Consider the following 26,767-nt stretch of genomic DNA (forward strand, 5'->3'; position numbering starts at 1 on the left):
GGCCCCGCAGTCAGGGGGGCCTCTGCAGAACATGATTTCTACAAAGGGGACCCTCCAGGGACTGTTTGTTAGTGCCTCCAAAACTGTAATCACGCCCCTGTACAAGCTTATTTTGTATTGATCAAAATATTTAATGTCTACACCACAGCTTCCAATTCGATCAAAACTGCATTCAGATCGAGCTCAGTCAAATTGATTGAGGTGTTTAAAGGATTTTCAATCAGAATTAAGCCATCAATTGGATTACTTAAAACTGTTGCATTTGGTTTCATGTAAACGTAACTGTGACACAAGGCAGTGTTTTTATGTTTTAAGTTATGATTTCATTTATGTCATCATGGCATGAGCCCACACCTGCCCTAATTTAAACAAGAAATAAACACACATGGCGTAGATAGATGCAGCAGATGTTTCATTTCTGTTGTTTTTGCTGCTGTTGAGTGTCTTCTTCATTCAAAGCTTAATCACACAACTCCATTCATTCCTATATGGGCTCATTTCTAAACAGCAAGTTCAGGGATGAAGTCTAGTCTTCTCTTCACAACAACTGTTACACAATCTAGCATCCTTTCTTCAGCATAAGAACAACAACAGCGGTTCTGGCGGTGCGTGTGTGCGTGCGCGCGCGCGCGTGGGCGATGGGGGAGTGGATTTATGGGGTAGATTAGAGCAAACGTGAACACGCTTTGCAGTGTACATTCAAACGCCTGTGGGTGGCGCCAAAAGAGCAAAGAGCGCCCAGCTCTTAAATGTTGAATGCATCAAACTGTATCTGTTCATTGGATGCGATTCCAACTGGATCAATAATCATCACGTTTCATGATCCAATTGCTCAGTATTATGATCCATGCACGAGAAAGTAATGAGCAATGGCACAGCCAGCAGAGCTCCGTGGTTAACCCTTGGAAGGGTCTGATGCTTAAAGAATTTGAAGCCAACTCTTTAAAACTAACAACTTTAATTAAAATACTAATAATAAAAATAATAATAAAAAAGATAAAGACATTTCCTGAACGAAATGGTTATGGGTGCGAGTCGACTCACCTTAAACGACCGTTTTCCCCAGAACAGTTTCCAAAACCAATTCAAAAGCGATTATTTTTTAATAAGGCCATCACGTTGGTCCCTGTTTTTGATCACATTTTATTTATAGGCATTTTACTGTTAGTTTTTTTGTCTACCAATCCAGTTCCTATACCCAACTCTGGTCAATAAAATAGCAACTTGCAGGAAATTCTCGTTTGTGTAGCCTATAAACATTCTGATTGTTGGCTATTTAAGAAATTCGATTTAAGGTCCATCAATCAAATCCTAAATTCAGTCCGAAGGGTGTTACTATCAGACCACATTTATCGGTCCGAAATCGGCGGTGTTGTTTTGGACACAAGAAAGTTCAATGACTCGTGAACCGATTCAGTCAAATTCATGGTTGTGTGAACTGGTTTAAACAATTCATTGAAGAGGTCTGACCCGATTTGTTCACGAATCTGTCTTACTAATAGGAAAGCAATGAAACGCATTTAAAATGATATGGGCCATATATATTAGACTATTAACAATTATTTTCCTAACCTAATTGTGCTTTTCTCATCAAACAGCCTGTGGCTCACAAGAGCCCCACCTCCTGTCTGTCTGCGCGTCCGCCTGTGCGCGCTTCTAGAGAGGGGACAGCGCGCGGTGCTGAGAAATCTCTCCACTCACTCTCTCGCATGCATAGAAATGCAGGATTAACCCTGTGCGGAGAAGATCCCTGAGCCAAAACTGCGCTGATAGTCTACTTCTGAGGAAAGAGAAGGGGAGAAACCCGATTCCATACGTTCTGCCATGTACTGTCACATTTGTACATTATTATTACGCTATCATTCCGTAACGTATAACGAGGTGCAGTCCAAATTTGTGAGAACCTGTACTCTCCTAAAATGACTATTTGAGGATTTATGGTCTGAAACGGGGGAGGTTGCTCGTATTAGAACTGTTCCTGCGTTGAGAAACAACATAAAAGACATTTCAACACCCATCATCAGCCGTAATTTCTAATCCATTAAGACTTAAATGAGTGTCGGCGTTGTCGAACTGACGCGGAGTCGAGGGAATGGCGTGGGAAAATAACGCGTTCACTTATGGATCGGTTTCCAGCGAAAGGATGATATGTTTTCTTGATATCTGGATCCTTTAAAGCAGGTGTTTAGGGCTCCGTGTAACCACGAAGGAAACATCAGCTGTAGTTGATCCTCAGACAAGAAGCCTCGGTCTCGGCAGGAAAAAGTGATCGACGGAGGTAGGCAATGAACTTTATTGACGCCTCTGGAAAATTAATAAAGCTAAGGGGAATGCTCGTTATGTCGATAGGTAATATTAAAAATTTCGATACGGCGGTATGCCACTGCAGAAAGTATATTGATTTTTGAAGATCATCTATAGATGTCAATGATATGTGGCAGCCCTATTATTTCGAGATTCTGACCGCATTTAGACGGGGTATATGTGCCGCAGAATCAATCGGGCTGTTTAGGTTTACATGCAATTAACCACTTGTTTGTCGCCTCGCCACTAGTAGCCTACTATTTAATGCGACGCGAATTCACGATTCTTATTTATTAGTGCTGTAAACGTTTTGCGGATCTTTTGGTGCGCATTTTAAGGTACCGAATATCAATCGTACGGATCCAGCTGCGGTGAAGATAGTTGACGAACGACCAGTTGAATGTGCTGTTTGCCGTGCGCAACTGCATGTTATGTTGTAACACTATTATCGTTAGTAACTCGCCATCGAGCCGACCTGGGTTGGATTTTATTCCACAGGGCTGCAGATAAAAAAGGAAATCGCAGTGGAGCGCCCACCTGGGCTGGCAGGGTCAACAGCAGGATCAATGTTTGGTCAAATCTCTGTAAGACTGATTGCAGGATTCCCCCATCCGCCATCTCCACCCACAACCCCGTCTGAGCTCAAAGGAAAGTATGGCGTGCGTCTACAAATTGGGGATTGCAATAAATAAATAAATAAATAAAATCCCAATCAACCCCCCTGTGAGTTGATGATAATAATAAGTATTATCATAATTGGTACATACATTCATATAGCTATCAAAAACAAAAAAGCAAACTAATAATGCACTTATGATAGCATTCCTAATGATAGCATTTTCTAATGAGCTTATGCAAAGGATAAAAATAGTGCATGGTCTTAAACAGCCATTACTGAATTAATTTGCCTGTAAAATGATCCAGCGTTTGTCCATAGGGAAAGGTATGGCTAATAATATGGGTAACTGATTTAATTGGACTGAGCTGAAATGCTAAACCTGTTGAACCTGAATGAATGCGATAACAGCTGATTTACAGCACTGCAGAAATATAAAAGGTCACAATACTTCAGGGAAAATAAAATGTCTGCATGAACTATCAGTCTCAAGAGCAGAGCGAAAATGTCTTCAGAACTTGTTTAGGGGTTGCTCTCCTTCATGTTCATCTCTGAAATTGTTGCAGGCATCTTGTGCAGTGTAAGCAAGGCTTGAAATGTACAACTGAGGGTTCAGTCTGAAAGTGCTTGTGCTGGATTTTCAACAGACCTCTGAATATTCTCAGCACTGTGTGAGACTGATACTGGCTGAATGTGGCTGGTTCGTTTAGATTGTCTAGGTGTTTACCAGCATTCACTAGGGAAGGAAATAATACATAGTGAACATATGTTCTGCTCTTTGCCTCTCCACAGCGTGTTACCAACTGATGTCTTTCAAACAGACCCTATAGTTAATGTTTTCATCAACAAATTTTTCAGCGCTTACATTTGAGTTCAAAGCCAATATAATAACCTTTTGAACATGAGGCACTCTGAACAGCTTAAATCAACAGCACTTAAATAGTTTTTGAGTGTTTGTAGACTCTTATCAGGATGAGATGAAGTGCTTATGCTCTTGTGGTGTTGAAGAGTCTCTTATGTAAAGGATGCTTCCGTGTTTAAATTTTTTTTATATTATTATTATGATTTGCTAGATCCATATATGAATCTCTTGTCAATTTATTGTGGCTGCTGAGGAAGTAAAAAAAATGAAAATGGCTTCTACAGCCTGTCAAATATGGCATGGAAAAGCACTCGAATGAACATCCCCCTTGCACATTTCTTCAGCAAAATGTTTTCACTACCCTGTGAACCGCCCCAACAAAGGCAAAACGCAATAAACATGTCAATGCTGGAACTGAGGAAAAAGAGCTTCATAGTTTTTTGATTGATTTTTATACTCAGTTTTCTCAGAATCTGAGGATAGTTCAGCTAGACATGTCTGTCAGATGACAGATCATAGACTAAGAGACCCAATTTCGGTCATAACCCACTTTTGACCAAGTGTGTAGTTATTGTGCTTTTGTCTTTGTAGGGCACTGCAGCGTCAGTGAACTTCTATTCAGTTTGAATTGAGTGGTTATACAGTAGAACTGGCTTGAAGGTTCCTCAGTTGCAGGCAGGTTTATTGCCAGGATTCTTTTTTTTTTTTTCTTGGCACAAATCATTACATGCACTAGTCAGTTACTTGGAGCAGCAAACGTAAAGCCCTTATGATTGATCAATTCTGAAAAAAAAAAAAAAAACATATTGCACCAAAACATCACAAAATTGCATTTCATTCACTAAGACATAATGCATGGGCCAACATATCATCACAGTTAGGAGTATTTTCACATCCGTAGCAGTGTTCCAGTCTCACTGGATACTTGTGTGGTTGCTCACTACATTATCACCTCCCCACTGCCATGAGTGCAAGTTATTGCCTGGGCCTTCAGAGTCTGTGCTTTATGCCACAGCCCCTAAGCAAGTTTTTACCCTATACACTATCAGCACAGCTAAATCGACAGGAGGCTGCCCTACAAATGCAGAAAGAGGACACATCAATACCTGGGCAATTAGTGCATCAATACGCTGCACTCCAAATCTTAACAGATACGAAGGAATTGTATTTCTTATTGGATTTCTATGCATTCTTGTGTTTAGCTATTTTGTATAACACTTATTTACTTTCCTTTGTATCATGGCCACTTGCAAAGCTTGTATTGATTCTGGTTTGACTCATTCCCCATTCTAGATGTTACATGGATGTTTTGCATATAAACATACAGTCTTCAAGGACTGTAGCATTATGTGGCCCAGCACAATAAACTGTCTACTGTCTTTTAAAGGCGCAGCATCATCTCACTCAGAAAATAATTACAATTTAAAACTATATGTTGCTCAAAAAGGAGAGAAACCTCGATCCAGAGGAATACTGATCAAAGCAGATGCTAAAATAGAGGATAGTAATTAACGAGGAGGCCTAGCAGGTTGAAAATCAAACATGAGCATTACAGTGTGTAAATTAGCCTGAAACTTCTGAGCCTTGATAGGACAGATATTTCAAATCTGTCTTGAGTAAATCTGTACTTTGAGATAAGGGCTGGCCTTTAGGTGCTTTGTGATCTGGGAGTGCATACCAGTGTTTCACTGAGGGGAATCTTTCAGCTTCCATTCTGTGATGCTGAATGGTTCCTTTGCTGTGTTAGCAGTCTTCTTAGTACGTTTTGTCTCCTCAGCACTTTGCATTGAGAAACTGCCTATTTTACGTTATGGGCCAATCAAATGAGGGTAACCTTCATTAAAGGGAAGTCTTCCAAAATAATAGCCCCATCACTGGCTGTGAATATGCATTGGATAAAGCATATGTTGAGGAAAGTGCATTATAAACTGCATGTAAGATGGTTTAATTTATCTTGTAAATAGTACAAAGCTTGCTGAGCTGTTGTTTCGAGCCTAACAGTAACCCATACCTTCTTATTAAAGAGCCCATTAAGAAGTGTCTTATTGCGTGTTCTAAATCATTAATTTTCAAAAGCATCTTAAAAAAGACTTAAAAATTAACATTTTACTGTGTGGTATTAATAGGGATAATGTACCTTCCAGATTTCAGAAATAAAGTATTTTTGTAGCAATGAAGCTACTAAATCATTGGTTGAAGGTGAAAACATAACCATGGTTTCAAACACCTTTATGAAAGACATTTGTACAGTAGGTCTTTATTGTCTTTCTTCGCATACAAGTAATCGTCCGCTCAAAAATGAGGATGATAAATAATGTAAGATAATGAGAGAGGAGGCTTTTAGTGGTGTCGGGGGAAGAGGCATTTTCCGGGAGCTTTTACCACTCTTAGACTTGGATGTAGTGCTCACAATGTGTACACAAAACAGTGTGTGGTATGTGCCTTCTGTTTCCCCCTCAGTTAGTCCCTTACTGGTAAAGTCAATTAAAAGAAAAAAGGAAATGTGTTTTTCTTTGTTTGTTCAAAAGAGTACCACATGACACACTTGTTTATGATTTAACATGTTTTTCACACTGTTTTGCAGACTGAGGTGTTACCTCTCCAAGGGCCCATGGATCTCCCAGTGGTGTTGTTTCTGCTGTGGGGACTGTCACTGGACTTGCTGAGTGTTGCCGTGGGTGGCATTCTATACCGCGTGCATGAGGAACAACCTCCAAGCACACTGATTGGCAGTCTGGCGGCTGACCAGGGCCTACCAGACACTGGACACCTGTACAAACTGGAGGTGGGCGCTCCCTATCTGCGGGTGGATGGCAAAACTGGAGACATCTTCACAACTGAGATTCCCATAGACAGAGAGACACTGAAGGATTGTCGTAATAAAGGCAGGCCCTGCTTTCTGGAGTTTGAGGTATCCGTCACAGACCTTATTCAGAATCAGAGTCCACGACTAATAGAGGGAAGGATCGAAGTGCAGGATATCAATGATAACACACCACAGTTCCCCTCACCTGTGCTAACCCTCTCAGTCCCAGAGAACACCCACGTGGGGGCGCTCTTCTCAATTCCACTGGCCACTGACAAAGATACAGTGAGAAATGGAGTAGCTGACTACACCTTAACAGCAGGACCAGAAGCTGTAGCACTCTTTGGTCTGCAAGTTGCAGAGGACAGAGGTGAAAAGTTGCCTCAACTCATTGTGTTGGGAAGTCTTGATCGAGAACGGAAAGACTCCTACGATCTCACCATCAAAGCTGTGGATGGAGGCAGTCCACCTCGCTACAGCAGTGCCTTGCTGAGGGTCGTCATTGCTGATGCCAATGACAATGCACCCCAATTTGAAAAATCCTCCTATGAAGCAGAGGTCGCAGAGAACAGCCCAGTTGGACACTCTGTGTTACAGGTAAAATCGCAAACATGCTAAGTCAACTTTTATATCCGAACAAAGCTAGATAAATTGCCTGTTGCGTCATGTTGGAGTGTGAAAATTTAATGAGTGCTGCTTTTCCAACCTCCCAGCTGTCTGTTCTTTACTTTGATGCCTTACATCAGTGGAGCAGGGCCTGACTTACCAGATTCATTTTCCTTAATTATTAGAATAATCCAGTTTGATCATCACATACACGTTCATCTAGTTAAAGAATAAATAAGTTAAAAAATACACATTAAATTGGTTAAATAAGATACATGCTCATTTGGTTAAATAAGTAAATCATTATAACTATTAAAGTTGAATTTGAAAGAATAAATTATTGAGGTGATCTGTGTAGTCTGTAAACCCCACTCTTCATAGATAGCCTGTGCCCCAGAAATTCTGTTATGCAGCGCTTTGACCCTGTTCTCAGTTTTGTGTTATAAATATATTCACTGTTTAAAAACCCAATATTTAATGCCCAGTGAATGTTAATGAATGTTTTTTTTTTTTGCTGTCTTGTCCTACAGTGTTTTTGTACACTGTCTTGAGTATACGTAAAATCCATTTTGCTGTTTTTAAATTTACATTTATTTCAGTGTTTCAAAGTTTCAATTACTATATTTTCTATTGCAGGTGAAGGCTAATGATTCAGACTTGGGTCCTAATGGTGAGATTGAATACACATTACATCAGGCCATTGATCCTGTGCCAAAACTTCTCAGGATAGACCGCTCATCAGGCATCATATATGTCAAAGGCCTGTTGGATCGTGAGGAAATCAACAATTTGAATTTTTATGTTGTTGCACGAGACAAAGGCCCCTCACCCAAAAGTTCTAAAACATATGTTTCTATTGATGTGACTGATCAAAATGACAACGCACCAGCAGTGGAAATCCGAGGCATTGGTCTTGTCACCCATAGTGATGGAGTAGCAAACATTTCAGAGGATATGCCTGTAGGCACTGCAGTGGCATTGGTCCAGGTTTCAGACAAGGACGAGGGAGAGAATGCTGTGGTGACATGTGTGGTTGCTGGTGATGTTCCTTTCCAGCTTCGGCCAGCCAGTGATTCATCAGTTGACAACAAGAGAAAGTATTTTCTGCAGACGACAACACCTCTGGACTATGAAAGGGTTAGGGACTACCGGGTGGAGATTGTGGCAGTGGATTCAGGCAACCCAGCTCTGTCCAGTACCAACTCGCTAAAAGTCCAAGTGACTGACACAAATGACAATTCCCCTATTTTCTCACCAACTCTGTTTGAAGTGAAGTTTGCTGAGGAGAACCAGCCAGGAGAAAAGGTGGTAGATGTAGTCGCCTCAGATGCAGACAGCGGCACTAATGCAGAGCTGGTCTACAGTATTATTGCGGACTCTTCAACAAGGGGACTTTTTGAGATTGACCCTAACTCAGGTGAAGTACGTGCTCGGAGCCCTCTTGATCGTGAGCACAAGGAGCGATATGAATTCCGTGTTACTGCAGCAGATAAAGGGGTTCCCAGTCACAGGGGTACCGCCACAGTTGTAATCAAAGTACTTGATCGGAATGACAATGATCCCAAGTTCATGCTGAGTGGATACAGCTTCTCAGTCTTGGAGAACATGCCACCCCTTAGCCCTGTTGGCATGGTAACAGTACAGGACATGGACGAGGTTGAGAATGCTCAAGTGCAACTTTCTGTGGAACCGGATGTGGGCAAATTTGTGATCCAGAATGGGACTGGCACTATTCTGTCCAGTATCTCATTTGACAGAGAGAAGGAGAGCAGTTACACTTTCCGCTTGAAAGCTGTAGATGGAGGGGACCCACCAAGGTCATCCTACGTTGGAGTGACCATCAATGTCCTTGATGAGAATGATAATGCCCCTGTTGTCACCAAACCATCTAATTCATCCTTCATACGTCTGTCTCCTATGGCTGCTCCAGACAGTGTTGTGGAAGTGGTCGAAGCTGAGGACATTGATTCCGGTTCCAATGCAGAGTTAGTTTACAGCATTGGTGGGGGAAATCCACATGACCTTTTTTATATCTCACCATCTAATGGTGAGATCATTTTAACCAAGGAACTAACTCGAAAACATAGTGGTCTGCATCGTCTGGTGGTAAAAGTGAGCGATAGGGGCAAACCTTCCCGCCACGCCATTGCCTTGGTACACATTTACGTAAATGAAACCATTGCCAATGTAAGTCATGTGGAGGCACTTGTAGGGCATAGCTTGTACACACCACTAGACATGGACATTGCAGGAGACCCAGATTATGGTTTGGCTGCCCAAAGAAGCAACATTGTATATGGCAGTTTAGCTGGAGTGGCAGGTGTGGTCACTGTGATTGTTGTAGTAGTCTTCATCAGGCATCGCCTTCAAAGAGAAGCTAAGAGTGGTTATCAGGCTGGCAAGAAGGAGACCAAAGATTTGTATGCCCCCAAGCAAGGGCCAAAAAGTGGCAAGGGGAGAAAGGGTAAAAGAGGTAAGCCCCCAAAATCACCTAAACCTCTTGGAGAGGATGAGGAAAGCAGTCTTCAAAAGAGTCTGAAATTTAACCTTGATGGGGTCAACGACAGCCCCAGGATCCATTTGCCTCTGACATATCCGCCTGGAAGCCCTGACCTTGGCAGGCACTACCGTTCCAATTCCCCATTGCCTTCCATTCAGCTCCAGGCCCAATCCCCATCTGCATCCCAAAAGCATCAGGCTGTCCAGGAGCTCCCTGCTGCCAACACCTTTGTGGGAACAGGTGGTGATGACAACTCCACCGGCTCAGACCAATACTCGGATTACAGCTACAAGACCACTCAACCAAAGTACAGCACAAAAACGGTACCAATCTTTCTTTTCTGATTTTGTATGTGCAGTGCTGTGGTGGAAAAATAGGTTTTGCTTGCAATTCCTGATATGGGTCATTTCAATTTTGCTCAGATAGGTACTTTTGCTAATGTAGTGAGTGTTGATATATGAATATTTCACTATATGCTAAATATTATTCTCCGCATTTCATTTGTTGAGGGTTAATTTACAGTACAGTATATGACATGAAAAGACAATTTTGCCATACAAGAATCTGTCTGTATGAAAGATGTCAGAAATGGCTCTTGTATTGCATCATGTACCCTTTTATGTATTCTCTGGCCACCGGTTCACTGTCTAAAAATACACTTCACTTTTACTTTGTGATCAGACAAATGTCCAGTCATGAAATGTTTTTATTGTATTTTTGTGGTTTAGGTAGAGTGCAAAATGTGCATATTTGAAAAAAATTCTTACATTTCTCATGAAATCCGATCTACTCAGTGAGAGAGACCTGTAGACCTGTATAATCTGTTTCTATTGAATAAGTCCAAAGTAGTTTTCTTTAGCTCAGATCTCAATTCAGTCTTGACCCATTTAGATGCCAATTCAACATGCTAATTTCAGATGGAATCCAAGGAGGGAAAGGTAAAGCAATTGGTGCTATGATTTCTGTGTGGATTAAGGGTAAACATAAACAATTTCAAATTGATTGTAATCTCCAGGGAGAGTTGTAGTGAAGTTTACTGGGCAGAGGTTTGAGACAGAAAGCAAGGGCACATGGGTCCTGACTCCGTCAGTACCAGACTGGTGTTTGATAAAGCCAGCAGATGCTAGATGACAGTCAGGTTGAGTGCAGGCCTTGCAGACTCACTGACTGGGGAGAACAGTTACCCACGGCAGCTCCCACATCATGATGGACAGCATATGGCATGGAAGTGACAATAGACTCCAGCTATGGAGAGCGTACTGCATTGGTGTGTGTGTTTTTTATGTGTGTACTTCCAGGCTTCTGCATGCACTCATGTAATCCGTTTGTGTGAATGTGGGCTGAGTTTCCTGTTTCCTAACTGATAAGATTCTTACTTGATGACATGCGTTACGTTAATGTATATTTGTTTCTGTGAAAGTTGACTGATCGGCATTTAATCAAGGGACAGATGTTGACTCATGTGACATCTCTTGGCAGATGTAAACTCGTTAGGGAACCCCCTCCATCCCATCCCAAACCCACATCAGGCTTAACAGATTGACCAAAATAAAAAATTAAAATCTCAGCCAAACTGAGTGACAGATGTGGAGAGTAGAGCATGACAGAACGAATGGTAATATGCTCACTGATTACTCAGGGTGCATGGCAATGTGCTCAGGTGCGTGTGACATCCTTGGCTCAAGCTTTCCCAGTTTAAGCTCTGATGAGTGTAAACACAGTGGCCTTGTTTGCAGTTTATTGCCAGTGAGGATTGAGCGTGATGACTGGCTTCACTGCTTTCCTTCCTGGTCCGTAAAAAACTCATTAAGAGGAGTTTGTTTGTTCAGAAATACTTCTCCTGAGGTGTGAGAAGAAGAAAAAAACCCCTCAATGCTCAATTCACAGTGGTATGGCCTGACTTTGTGAGGAGAGATTTGTTTAAATATGTTGCTGTGCTTTGTGTTTGTGCTTTCACAGTTCATGGATCTTCCCAAAACTCTCTCCCTAAAACTTCCAAATGTGTTAGACTGTGTGACAGTTACCGAGGTGACTGCATGGGCTCATCAAGAACAGTGCTGATAATTAAGTGGTCATGGCAAAGATCTAACACCTTTTTTATGATGTGTTCATCTCTCTCCAGAACAGCCTTGAATGAGAGACATAGCACACAGGTGGAGATCAGGGGAGAGACATTCCCAGTTATGTTGAAATGGGCGTGATGAGAGTTTGTGAAGCTGTAAATCTCTGCTTAAATTAAACCCATCCAATTAAAATGCCTTGTTTGACAGAGATAATGCTTTGTTTTACCCACTCTTCACCATGGGCTGCCCTTCATCTCTTACTGGAGGGTGGAGGATTGGGAGGCAGGGATTCAGGTTGGATTTTGGGGTGGGCTTTAATAGTGAAACACATCTCCTAACCTTGCAAATTCCAGTGTGTTTGAAGAGTACTCATCAAACACTAATATTGTGGCTGGGAAGGTGATGGTATATATTGTGAGTTGTTTGAAATGTCTCATTTGGCAAAGGTTTTGCATCTATACATATTAATATGCATGACTGCTTTGCTTTTATTGATGAGGAGAAAGTTTTATAAAGGGAGCAGTGTGAAGGACAGTGTGAGTTTCACAAATGTTAAATAACTGCTTTATTGTCCATGTTACAACATGAAACACAGTCTGACTTGAAGGTAACACCAGTGCACAAGTTCAATTCCATTTATGCTGTGTGCACGTGATTATTGTAAAATATGTAGGATGCATATATTGGCTATTTTCTATGGCTTCAATGTGGAATTTAGCAATGTTATTTAATGTCAATTTTAAAAACTTATTTTTTTTTTCTTTTTATTTCTGTGCCACTATTACTATTAAAACACAATAGCAAAAAATTGTTTTCCCCTAACACATTTAAGACACTGCTTGGACAAACAGGTACTTCTGTCCCAAACTAACATGATGGTTAAGCCATTATTAATATATTCAGGCAGGTTATGTCCCTTAAACCAACATATTGTAATTCCATATGATGCACCATTGGTGCAGAAATATCACACTTAACCTTTAATTCTCTATACCATTTTTAGTTGATTTTCCAGTATGGTTGTGACATTGAGGAAATTTCCCCACCAGGTAATTGAATTGTGACAAAACCAGTGATACTGTGGAGTGATACTACATCACCATGGAGGCAGGGAATTCCCTCTTTTCCTCAATTTCCTCAGCTTTTAAATAGCTTAAAAGCACCAATAAGCTCAAATAAATGACACAAAGTTTGAAAAAAGTAAAAATCTGCAAACAATGTGGAGTCAATTATATAAGAAACAAATGTTTTACAAAAACATTATGTGTTCCAAATTATTATGTAAGTAACATATAACAACATATCAATAAGATTTCAGTACAATAAAGAGTCATATCTTTGTTTGTGTTGTTTTTCACATCATTTCAGGTAACTGGTGTCAATCTCAGACTGGTTTGATCAATAGTTTGACAGGTCTTCTTAGGTAAATGGAAACCCTACTTAAAGAGGTTGTTCAACATTATTAAGCAAGTCACAGTTCTCATGAAATACGGTGAGGAAGAAAGATCGTTCTGAAGATGAAAATTATGAAACAATACATTGTCTTGTAAAAGGCATCAAAACATTTTGCTAAAAGCAAATAGAGATAACTGAACTGTCAAAAGATTTGTGAGTGACTTGGAGCACATATGATCTTGGTCAGATGAAGATTTATTAAGAAAAGTTTCTGTCAAACAAATGAACTGTATTGTAATGCCAGCCAAAATCTGACTCTTTATTGTACCAAAATCCTATTGATATGTAATTTGCATAATACTTAGGAACACGGTGTAAATGGAAAAAAGTCAACCACATTTTAAAAATCCTAAATATTGCTGAACAAGCACTTATGCATTATGTTTCGAAACTTAATCTTCCACCATAGTCTTGTCTGTCTCACCTCACTCTTCTTGTCAGTCAGCTTGACTCACTCTCCTGACTGGAGAAATTAAATTTGACTATGTCATTTGGCATGCTGCATTGAGCAGCCGTGTTTCGTTCTTAATTGTTATATCTGTTCTTTTACTGAACTAAATGATTTTAATTACTATCAAAAATCTAAACGATGGTGGGGTTGGGGGTCGTTGCCATGCTGGGCAAGTGACAACTGTTGTCGAGGCTCAACACGGGTATAACAGTTAGCACTGTCTATCACGGCAAGCCTTTTTTCCAGGACAAATAACTATCATGATACAGTCAAACACTATAGATAATGTTGTATAACATTTCTCATAACTCTATACACAATTGATAAGATTCAGATGACCCTTACTCTGTCAGACTGTTGACCATCCATGGCATGGCAAAACTAAGTAAAAACAGTGAAGTGCAGACTAGAAAAGCATTGTAGCAGATAAATAGCTCCAAGCCTTATCTCCACTCCATCTCACTATCTTCATATCTACCACAGATGCCTTATATTCTCTGGCAAGTGAAGCTTTAAGATAAGAGGATCTACCATCAAAAATGTTTCTACAGACCATTCTTCCTTTTCTCTCTCTATTTTTTTCACTTTTCTAAATTATGCACCCTATATAACAAATCCAATATGTCCATAAATTAGACTCTGCACCAAGAGAAGCTTAAATAGTAAATATTCAGTAACTTTAGAGCCCCCTGCTCTTTGTATGGTTCATCTACTCAACTATTCTATATGTGAACCAGTGTTGCCTTTATGGAGGCTGCCTCAAAGCCCTTCCCAGTATCCCACATTTTGAGCATCTGCTCAACCCAGCTCTGGCTAATATCCAAAGCAGAATGCAGCCGTAAACCTCAAACCTGACGCCCACCCTCTCAGATCTCCCCTCAGTGAATACAGCCCATAATACTCTCAGACTGCTCCTCATTAGAGCACAATACTGCCGGCACTCAGCTCCCTCTCGGTGGAGCAATCTACTGTCAGGTGCGAAGGCCTCACAGGCTCATGCTCAGCGTGAAGACAACTGCTGCACTTACAGGAATTCAAAAGTACGTGGCACCCTCTCCCCTTCTAGCCTGCATGAGCAAACAACTAAGCAATTATCAAGAAATGCTTTGCAATTATATTCCACAGAGATCGCTCATACTGAATGAAATTAGCACAAAAAGAAGAAATTCCATTGCACCTATGCTGGTATGATTGTGTCAACATGGCAGATGTCGTGAAGACAACAGGAAGGGTCAGATATGCATTCTTGTTTGCTCTTGGAGTCTTGCTGGAGGGTCTCTCTGGGACTAACAAGTCTGTGCTGGCACTTACGGACTGACTGGTCTTGGCTGACACTTCAGAATCGATTGACCTGGACAAGTGCTCAGGGATTTAGTGCACTGGGCAGACATATTCCAAAAGTGTAATCTTGTCCAGTAGTGATAAGACGGTCTATGACGGTTTCCAGTTCTTTCTTAGCCATTTTGTAGTCAAACCACATTTTGGCCACCAACCAATTTTAGGATGTTCAAGCCAGTTCTTCTGCCAAAATGATTCACTAGATATCACCACTCTGTTGGATCTCTACTTCAAATAAATGAGGCCGACATGACATTTTGAGTCTGGACTAATCGATTCTCATGATCTTGACAAGCATGCTGGGATTGGCCCTGCAGAAATGGCAGAGTAGAAATGGATAATCTCTCTCTGTCTGTCACTCCCTCTCCATTCATCTCAAAAGAACACAAACTCTCCCAGAAACTTGAGGATTGTAGTAGTGGAAAGGTTTGAGTAAATCTTCATGCCTCTGGTTTGGTCGTGCGCTGTTTGGCGATTTCGATCTAACATCCCAATGATTACCTGTTAAGAGGGATTAGAGACCCTACCCAGGAGGTGCTCCACTGTCAGGACACAGTTTTTCTGTCACCGAAGGAGATGGCTGATGTTGTTGAGTTGTTCGACAGTGAAGCGCAGCGCAACACAGAAGCACACAGATGTGCAACTAATGATAGTGTCGTCAAAGACAAGGATGACAATAATGATAATAATAATGGTAACATGCAAGTGTTCACAGTCAGATTCATTTCCTCCTAGATATATTTCTGCACACAACCACAAGGAGCCTGATTTATGCGGGTGTTGTCTTGGAAGCATTCTTCTACATGGGTGTTTATGAAGCAATGTCATTTTTTTTTATTGCGCCAGAGGCAGAGCATCTCTGATTTCATCATATTACATTTCTTGCTTATGATATGAGAAGAGAAAGCTGTGATAAGGATGAATGTAGATAGGCTGGGCTGACACAATTATGAATAATTGTCATACAAATAATAGCAATCATTAGTTCACTTTCCATTAACAGTGTTGCTTTTTGAAACTCAGCCAACCTGGATATTATATTATAGTGATATATTGATGTACAGTATAAACACATTTCAGGGAATTTCTTCATTGCCTTATACTGTGGATGGTAATATGAGATTGGAATTTAAAGTGCTTGATAATCACAATCAAATGAGATGAGATCAGATCAATCAGGTGATTTTGTAATAACTGTGACAGGACTATAGAAAGTTAAATTCTCTATATCTCTAGCTGTTTGCCTGAGAAGATGAAAGGCAAAGGCAGTTGTATTCTGTGCCTCTGTCTCATTTCACCGGTGACAGAAACGCGCTCTTTGAGCCACCGATGGTCAGAGTCGCACTTAATAAAAAATGAGAAGCTCCTTTAGGGAAAGCTATGTAGAGGCTCAGCTCCCTGATGGCATTGCCTTTAGCTCAAATATTTTATCACTACTCCTTCCAGCCTACTTTACCTTCTGCCAGGCAGATTAGTGCTTTTATCAATAAGCAGCTTAGCACCAATGCTTCTCTCAATAATGTGCTATGCCATTTCATTCTTGTTGCTGTAACTCCTAGATGCTTCTCTTTCTTTGTTTTTTTTTCTTCTTGTTTTCCTTTACACTGGTTGATGTACACTTTTTTTTTTTAAGTCAGCATAATGCAATTATTAGGTTACACAACATAGCACCAACTAGCAATTAATAAACTAGAAATTAAGTTAATATATTACAAATTGATGACAGGCCTTAAACTGTATGTACAGTATGCATGCATTTGTACAGTATGTTGTATGTAACACTTAATTTTCTCTTCATAACTTTTTTTTTTTTTATTGTAATGATACATTCGTTAAATCTCTTGTTAAATTTCTAGTTAACCATCCCTTTAAAACAATCATTACAGTATCAGTATTTTACGATAAATCCACACATCCTTACTAATTTATTGAGCCATTCAGTTTCACTGCTGTGTGTGCAGAGGGGAAAATATATTAGGTCAAGAAGTGAAAAAATAAATGCGTCACAATTATTTTTAATGTGTCCATATTAAGTAAGGAAATGAGCACATCCCTAAATGATGTGTGTATGTCCCACAAAACACTCCTAACACTGCAATGATTAGCTTGTGCCTGTGACATATATACTATATTTAGGCTTATATTGGTGAGGCAAGTCATTTTTCCCAAACTAAATTGATTACAGTGGTTACTACTGTACAATATGAAACTGTTTGTGAATGCAAAGTTCCGTCTGTTGTGTTCTTTCTTTCTCCCTCCCTTTGTTCTGCTTTATCTTCCACTATGCAAATATAAGTTGATTACTCATTCAAAGGCCAACAAGGCCAATCAGATTTCTGAGGTGACAGTAATGAAGTGGCTCATTCTCTCAGTGTGATGAAAAATCAACTTTGCCTGATGTAATTGTCTTGTCATGGGCTTTGTATGATGACTGGGAAGCACAACATTTCTCTGTTCATTGTGTTGCCATGGAGAAATAGGCCACAGCTCTGCATTTGCTGAGGCTTATTTGTAAATATTGATGATATTAAAATTTAAGCCACTTTAAATAAAAAGGCAAACAAGCTCCCGAAGACTGAAGATGCCCTGAGCCTCACATATTTTCATTTCTTTAATATAATTTTCAGATTTGACAGACCACTGGTCTCTGTCTCTTCTGTAGGTCAGTGGGGAAGCTTCAACTGAAGAGAGGAAAATATGGACAAATACCTCTCAGACATCTCACCCCATTAAAGCAGTAGAGATCTGAACACAATCCATTAAGCTCCATTAGAGATGTATAAATTCACACATGCACTCACACCTTCAAAGCCTTGCAGCGGTGTGCTGTTACACTTACAATCAAGTTTCATTATTCAGACACACCATTCATACAAAATGCAAGTTGCAAACTACCTAGAGAAAACATGGACTCATATTTGACCATGATATGTGACGCCGCAGAAAAGACGCCTGGGGGCAGACTTGGTAGAGCTTTGCTTTTATAAACCTACTGTTAATATCACTTACTGTCCACAACTGCAATTTGCATTGGAAATCAACAGGACATGCTTTGTTTTTGTACATGAAAGGTGGCAGGAAATGAAGGAACCGTCCTGCAGTCATGATGTGCTTGCTCCAATTCTCTGTTTTTGAGCTGTCAGTGACTCAATCATGCATCACACCCTGGCACAAACAAACAAGAAGATACAACTAAATCAATTCTTCAAATACAGTGTTCATCGTCAGAGGCTTGTCAGTCAAGCCCCTCGACAGCCCCAAGGCGGCCTGGCTCTTACTGAGATGTCAACGAGCAGGCTCAACTCCTGACCCCGTCAAAAATACAAGCCCTAATAAGATATTCCTCTCTTTATCTCCACCCCTGAAGAGCATTGCTACATTTTGCAGTTTTGGAGAAACCAGCAAACCAGTTATGTTCAAATTGTTCAACCCACATCTTCAGCAACAATTGTGTTTAAAGCCTAGTTTAATATCTGAGGCTTCATAGGTACTATAGGTAGTCATGATGGAAAACATACATTTTCTTCTGTCCTGGATTGGAGAATAATCAACTTACCGCGAAAAAAAAAAAAGAAAAAAAGTGAGAAACCACCAAAAAAATTGAAATAAAAAAAGTGCTGAAGAGAAATGCTTTTGCATAATTCTCTTTGCTGCTTTTGCTGGATGATAGGAGCAGTGAACATTATTTATCTCACTGTCTTCGCCCCACTGGGAAGGTAGGATATTAGAATATTTCATGATTGTTGAGCTCTCCCAGGCTTTTTGGAAGTGGCATAAATACTGTTCTCCACTGTTTCATGTTGGCAAAAGGAACAGGGCTTAATTGTGTAAGTCTATAAAATTGGATGAGAAAGAAAAATTAAAAAATTAAAATGTAAATTGGTCTGATGCACCTCCTTGTATTAGTCTCAAAAGCAAAAGCATCAACTTGAATGTAGTCAAGGATGACGTGGAAAAGAAAGGACCGCTAAATGCTTTTAGATAAAAGGCAAATCTTCAAGTGCCCCACTGAATCACTTTTCGGTTTAGCCGTCTGTGACATAAACCTTTTGAACTCAACGATGTGGTATAACATGCTCAGATCCCCCTGGGACTGAGGAAAGGTACATTTGCAATTTTATATTGGTCTGTGTATGTGGTGTTGATTTCTATTTAAATGGACGATATTTCTTACAACATTGATTCCGGAAGCTTTTCCCCTGCCCCCTGTAGAAATGGTCACTGGTGTTGAATAACATGGCTACACTTGATCCAGATCCAATATTTTCCACCATGTTGGATTCCCTTGTCTGACTAATAACTATAGGCACTGGTGTGAAAGAGAGCAAGAGAGAAAACGAGAGAAGAGACAGTCTAATCCTTTATTTCCTGTGTTAAGAGATTCTTCGGGTGAGTGCTCTAAAGCACATTCAGAGATGATTATTTGCATGGCAGTCTCATGCTCTTATCTGGTTGGAAGGCATGTTTAAACACAAAGGCCACTGAGAAGAGAGGCAGAGATAGCACTGGACAAAGCACCAGTGATAATTATCTGTCCAAAAGCACTTGTCAGGATGATGAAATCCAATTAAAGCACTTTTAAAAAAAGCCAGAAAATAGGATAAAACTTCAGAGTGAACGCATGGACGGTGGTTGAGTTCATTAGCTCCATCCTCTCAGGCCGACAGGCATGATTTGCATGAGTTTTGTCTGTCATCGCATTCTTGAGCCACAAACCTTGTCAATACAACTGTCAGTACAGATTAGACAAACATCCCATCTCTTTAACTCTTGTTTTTTTTTCTGTTTCCATAACATGAGAAGATAATTGATGATGATAACACATCATTATCAGCATTATTTCTATGACTGTAATCAGAATGCAGAGCAGATGCCCTTATCTGCAGTCGCTGACATGGCTCTCAGTTGTCCATTATGCGCTTGGCTACACAGAAGAATTCAGGTTAATTATCTAGCTGCTCGAAAACACTCTATTCGTTCCCAGTTGGGGTTTGAACCGGCAGCCAGCAGGTCACCTGCTTGACCGTGTACCATGAAAGAGAGGAAGAAAGGATGGTGTTATATTCAGAAATTGATCTACATTGCGTTGGCAATATTATAGTTTGGACAGTGACATCATTAAAGCTCCATTGAATGTGTATTTTAAAGACACACACACACACAGAGAGAGAGAGAGAGAGAGAGAGAGATAGTTTACTGCAGTAGCTGTGCTCTGCCATTCATTACACACTGATGCCCTCTGAGTGGACGCACAATACCAATAAACGAGTTTATCCAATTCTGCCGGTAGTGCATTCTGGACTGCTACCTCAGCTGTGGCCTTCTTCACATCCTACAGTCATATCAGTCCCAGCAGGGTAAAGAAAGATAGTGAGAAAACATAAGAGGGAGTAGGGAGAGAGAGAAAAAATATATATTTTTACAGTTGTTAAATATATATATATATAAATGTTATATATATATATATATATATATATATATATATATATATATATATATATATATATATATATATATATACATACATACATACACACACACACCAAGGCTTATATTTTGCTAATGTTTTAAAATCTACTAGTTGGTGGGTTGACCAAAAAGGGCTGTAACACCTGGTAAGAGCTATGCAATAGTATTTCTATTTATCTTAGTGGCACCTGGCACAGGACCCCCTGGAAAGACACAGTTTGAAATCTCTTTTGTGGAATCAGTCCCACACCCTTCACTAGTGACTATCTTAAGCTGTGACTTGAAAGGCAGCAAACACTGGAGAAAAAAAAAAAGAAGTCAGGCTTTCAAGGCCAGAACAAAATGAAATTTTCTTTTTTTTTTCTACTGGCATCTACCAGCAAAAGACTATCAGGTTCATGGTAACCAGCCAAAACTTGATTTATTAATCTGAATGACGAGTTAAAAAAATATATATATATATTTACGAAGCCCTGTAATAGTAAACTGATCAGATACATTTCTTAGGGACATTTACACCGCTGTTTAAAAGTTGGTCTAGGAAGATTTATATATAGGTGTTGAATAACATGGCTACACTTATTCTTTTTTTAAAATAAATTATTACTTTTATTCAGCAAGGACACATTTAATAGATTAAAAGTGATAGAAAAAAAAAGATATTTACATTGTCACAAAAGATTTCTTTATTATTAATTAATTTAAATTCATCAAAGAATCTTGAAAAAAACAAAGAAGTATAATGGTATCCATAAAAAAAATATAAGCATCACAACTGTTTCCCTGTATATATTTAAAAATGACTAGTGAACCTCACTGTCATCATGGCCCATCCCTAGTCTCATACTTCGGCTACAGCACATTAGAGTCATCTATCCAGCTCAGTATGTGTGTGAACGTTCAAGAGGTTTGTCCCTCCCTAGATTTTATTTCTGTTTTTGGAGTATAAATAAAGTATCCAGCCTGGACAAAGACAACCAAAAGGATCATTGAGAAGCTCTGTAGAACAGGATTGAGGATATCCTATAAAGTTCTTCCTCAGGCTAGGAGAGTGTAAGTATATCAGTTTGTGTGTGTGTGTGTGTGTGTGTGTGTGTGTGTGTGTGTGTGTGTGTGTGTGTGTGTGTGTGTGCGCGTGCGCGTTCGTCCGTGCATGCATGTGTGTATGCCAGTGAGGGGACATTGAAGCAGATTTTAGCGGAAGGATTCATGCGTGCTGTTATGAGGAAGAAGCGAACCAGTCGGACAGTGATAAATGAACCATAACCTTTCCTCTTCCAGATGCTACCCCTTTACCCCCTCTTCTCCCTTCATCCCTCTGTTTCCTGCTGATATTGTCTTTGTCTGCTGTTTTGAAATGTCTTTGTGTTCAGCGTGTCTCTGAAGGAATGGCCTAAGGCAAGGTCTCCGTGTGTGGCGTGAGTAGCACTAGATGCTTAACTCAGAAATGTATCTCAATCAGGGTGGTGCGCTCTTCTGTGTTGAATTGAGATAATAACCTATAGAAATGTGTATGCATTATATAGTAATATTATAAAACATGTACAAACAACTGTTTATGTATTTATTTATTCTGCATGTATTCCGCGTGTTTCTGGGAGCAAAAAGTAATTTTGTAAAATTAATGCCATTCTTGCTCAAATACCATAAACATGTAGCCAGTATTCAAGAAACCTATAGTTCAGTTCAGCTACCTACTCATAAATGGAAAAAGAGCCATATTGCGGTACATATTCTATTACCAGCAGTGACTTAAATGTGTATTTAAAATAATTTAGTCCATTCCATATTAAATTTTAAGTTTAGGCTAATATGGAGGGTGAGGAAGCTCTGTTCTGTCTAAAATCACCATCCTTATAATAGACATTTTTGCTTGAGTTTTAAATTGAAACACCAGGCAAGGCTAATATTAATTGCTTTGCTACATCTGCACTTGTTTTTTTTCTCTCTCTCTCTTGCAAGTTTAGTTTTTTCCTCCCTACTTTGCCTTTTTTTATTTTTTTGGAAGCCAAGCTCTGGAGCCTGATAAGAAGAGAAGTGCAGGGCCACCCTGATGCTCAACGAGCTTGTCTATCTCCCCGTCTCCATGCTCACTGTGGTAATGCTAATGCGATGGGCCAGTCCGCTAAAGCCTCTACGCTTCTATACAAGACACTGCGTCACACAGCTCAACTTAGCAGCACACCAGTATCTATTTGCTCCAAATAGCATAGGCTACAACAACAAAACGTTCATACCAAGAGAATGGTAGCTAAAGATAGCCTCTGGTATTGACAAGATTGCAAAAAAATATATATATATTGGCTGTTTTCAACAGGATGATAGAAGATAATTAACAATACCATAATGCAGCATAGCATGAAATGAGAGAGTTTTGGAGATTGGATTCGGGTCCCTTTGAGAGGGGATTCAGTGAGCTTTTAAAATTATCTAGTGTTCACTGTGGCGTGCAATTATGTGTTAGATTGTTTGTAAGACTATCATGGTTCTTCAGCATTTATTACAGCATTTAAAGACCTTGGAGAGGCAGATGTTTTCATTACTTTGCTAATACATGAACACTTTGAACAAAATTAGTCTGAATTGCTATACTTATGTAATCAAGTTCTAAAACCAGATGACTCTCTTTTGGTTGCATGCGATGCCAATCACAAGAGGAAAGCACAAGTCTATAATCAAACTCTTACCCTTACCTTATTTTTTAGCTGCTACCCCATTCATATGTATAAAACACCACTGTACACCAAAAACACTTCTATTTTGTGAACCAGCAGCAAACAAAATCTTTATGTCAAGTGGAGTCTTCCTCCTGTTACTGTGCTGCACATGTTTATTTATTTTCCCCAAGTCTGCCCTTTTAAAGACTTACAAGGATATGAGGAACTTCTCACACCTTAACTGGGTGGGAAACTTCCCAAGGCATAATTGTTAGGTATAGGAAACGATGTCATACTCACACTCTAATTTCCATCTAAAAATACCAGACTAGAGAAAGCGGCATGGAGGCACGAGTCTCCAGAGCACCGATCCTGAAAATAGACAGTCTATTTCCATTTGTTTTATTTATTAGTTTTTCACACTTTGGTTATCCTTGTTTGCAATCACTGAGTCTTTCAGCAGTCATTTAGCTTTCTTCACAATGAATACCTGTTTAGGAATTCATATTTCCCCCCCTCGTTTCCCTTTTGGATTAATGTCAGAGTAAACAAAAGACCAGAAATGTGAAGTCCGAGCAGCAGCTCTGTGGGTTTTTGTGCTTACAACAAAAAGATTTGTGGAAACTGCAGGGTCTCGCCCAGGGATGGATTGTCTCTGATTAGCAGTCCATATGAAGGACTGTCAACCAGGATTTGACAAGTATTATGTGAAGCAGGCAATCCCTGCTGGAGATTTCTCCTGAGCTGAAACATATTGTCTTCTATTGTTCACCAAAGAGAGAGACTCGCCCTCTTGGATGACCCATGTCATTGTGTGATAAAGCTAATTATTAGCGTCAACTCATTGGTCGCGCTGGCCATGTTTTCTAAAAACCTGTCTGTGCCAGTTTTTATGGCTTGTGGGGAAATAAAAAAGTAGCATATCAGTGATTTATTGACAAAACCATGCTCTGCCCCACTTTTCTGTGTTTAAGCTTTGTTGCTAAAGATGGCATCATTATGGATGCACGGATCAGCTCCATGTAAGGGAATCATGTGCCCTTCATTTCAGTTTGCCATACAAGACTCTAGGGCTGGGGTGTCAAACTCATTGTCACTGAGGGCCACTTCAACATTATGGCTGCCATCAAAAGGGCCGGTTGTAACTGTAAGACTGTACAAATGTTACTACTCCTTAACATATTGTTAAATAGCTGTCTCTTTATTTTATTATTAATTATTTAAATGTTAAGTATTGCATGCATTTGCATAGATGTAAAAATATATGCAATTGCTCTGTGTTATTTTAACATAAATCCTTTTAACTAACCAGGTTAAGAAATCCAATTTACTCTATAAATCAAAGTAAATAATAAAGTCATCAAACAAGTCATTACAATAAATTTGTTAAAAACTGTTTTGTTACATTCATGGCACAACAAATAATTGTGAGCTGATAGGAATGTGTGACAGAAATGGCATGAGCCCAGTCTCATGAAAATGAGTATCAATAGCAGGATTTTCGGTTTCTATTTGGCATGCGATTTATACGCAGAGATTGACTTTGGTGTGCATATGATACGCACATGTTTGGTGTGCATATGATACGCAATCAATGCTTGCAGTTGAAAAAAAGAAGTGGTGGTACTCAACCCCACTCCCCCGACCAAAAATAAATAAATACAAAGTAAAGTACTAAAAAAAATACTTTTTGATTTTCATAATTTGCAATGAATGTATGCCAAAATGAACAAATAAATTCAATCATAATTTTGATTAGGTTAATTAGCACTTTTCATGATACACTGTTGCAAAGCAGCTTCACAGAAAATTAATATTTCTAGATTACATTTAGTAGTTTATAGCACACACAAAAAACAAATGCACAAGTCTATCTGCCATACCAAACAGGAACACAATAAACAACATAATAAGAAATAAGCTACCTTGAAAGGACTGATCCAGATTTACTAAACCACTGACTACTGCATAAACTAAAACACCTTAACCCAGCATTCAGTATAATACACTCATGCTTTTAAACAAAATAGCTTGCCGTCTGTACATAAGTACTATTATCTCCACCATCTCTCATGACATTGGCCATTTTTGAACTTATTGCTTGAATGCATTTGCGTTCCTTAGACTTTCCATGAGTTTACCGGTTGATCTGATCGCAAAAAAAAAAAAAAAAAAAAAAAGAACCGCTTCTTTTCATTTTTAGAATATATTGTTGATTTAAATGAGTAATTATTATTTTATAACTCTAGGCTAGGGTGACCACCTGGTTATAGATCTGATTTTGCGGGACAATTTGGGACATTACTGTTATGCTATGTAAATACTGATTTACATTCGTTGGCATATATGCACACATTTATTTCTGACGGTGGATGCACACACTCCAAGTTGTGTGTATTAAACTCAAAAGATAAGATAATTTTTGAGCACACACATGTCTGAGCGATAGGGAGTGCATCTGTTTTATGAGTGAATGAATGGGAATCCACCTGCGAGCAGATAGATTTGCGCTCATGCATTTAATGCACTCTTGCATAGGCTATATAATGCTCTCTGGACATTTGTCATTAAAATACAGTAACTCAATAGAAAGAGCTTCATTCAAACTATTACAATGAGAAAAAAGTTGTGTTGGAAAGCTTTTTTTTCCGATAAATAAAAGCAGAATATCATGTTTTTCCATGTGTGCTGCTCGATCATTTCCGTTGGTGGTGCTCGAACAACTGAGGTCCGCAGTTATTCCTTTGAGCGGTCCACACAGTCATCATTAACAGAAAAAACCCTAATCACATATTAACCATTTCTAATCATATATGATGCACACCAATGTCAATTCTGCATATAAATAGAACACCAAATATAAACAGAAACTTGTGGAAACACACTTTCATAATTTACAATATAAAGCAGCATAAATTTTTATTTTAAGACAATCATATGCTCTCGTGGGCAACATAAAATGATGTGGCGGGCCGAAATAGGCCCGCAGGCCTTGAGTTTGACACAAAGGGACATATCTGTATTACGCCTCTACGCTTTATTTCTCCATCACAATCACAGCACAGCTGGGGTTCCACAAGGGTGTGTGTTTGGGCCCGTTCTGTTTTCCGGCATTACCCCCGCTACCCAGCTGGGATCCAAATGAAGTATGAACCACTGTCCTGCATTCAGTTGTTGCAGTTGCAGCACAGCTGGGATTCAAACCAGCCTGCCCTGGCTGTGTTCTACATTCCCCATCTCCATGGAAGCACAGCTGGGGAGGGTTTTATCCCCCTATACCACCTCTGACAGAGCATCACAGCTTGAGCCTCCACAAGTCTTAGGGCAATCTGCCTGAATTGACTGTGACTGAGAAACTCAAACACAACGAATGAAACGAGCTTCCCTTCTTAATCTTTAAATCACTTCTTGCTGAGGAAAAATCTTTATTTGCAACTGTTAATTTTCTTACTGTCACTGAAAGACTTTTCAAAGTGATACTGGAATGTTTTGATACTCACAGGCAAAGATCGGAATTAGGACTGGTTAGTGCAGACTGCTTCATAATACAATACACGTTGAAATAAGTATGTTGCAATAAAATATACTGCAATGCATCACAATATTATAATTGGACTGCAGTTGAAATCAGTTTCAATCT

General features: G+C 39.6%; 1 protein-coding gene across 2 annotated transcripts in view; it reads left to right on the top strand.

Moving 5' to 3' along the window:
• Nucleotides 1-1,589: 1,589 nt before the first annotated feature.
• The window catches only part of LOC113054247 (protocadherin-1), a 77,558-nt gene continuing 52,380 nt past the window's right edge, over nt 1,590-26,767 (top strand). The window contains exons 1-3 of one of the 2 annotated variants that reach the window (XM_026219660.1): nt 1,590-2,278; nt 6,367-7,185; nt 7,831-10,017. In XM_026219660.1, coding sequence (XP_026075445.1) covers nt 6,394-7,185; nt 7,831-10,017 — 2,979 coding nt within the window. In that variant the 5' untranslated portion in view covers nt 1,590-2,278; nt 6,367-6,393. The remainder of the gene's footprint in view (nt 2,279-6,366; nt 7,186-7,830; nt 10,018-26,767) is intronic. The other variant, XM_026219659.1, reaches the window with a different exon arrangement.

Source organism: Carassius auratus, chromosome 35 (assembly GCF_003368295.1).
Source record: "Carassius auratus strain Wakin chromosome 35, ASM336829v1, whole genome shotgun sequence".
NCBI classification, from domain to species: domain Eukaryota; kingdom Metazoa; phylum Chordata; class Actinopteri; order Cypriniformes; family Cyprinidae; genus Carassius; species Carassius auratus.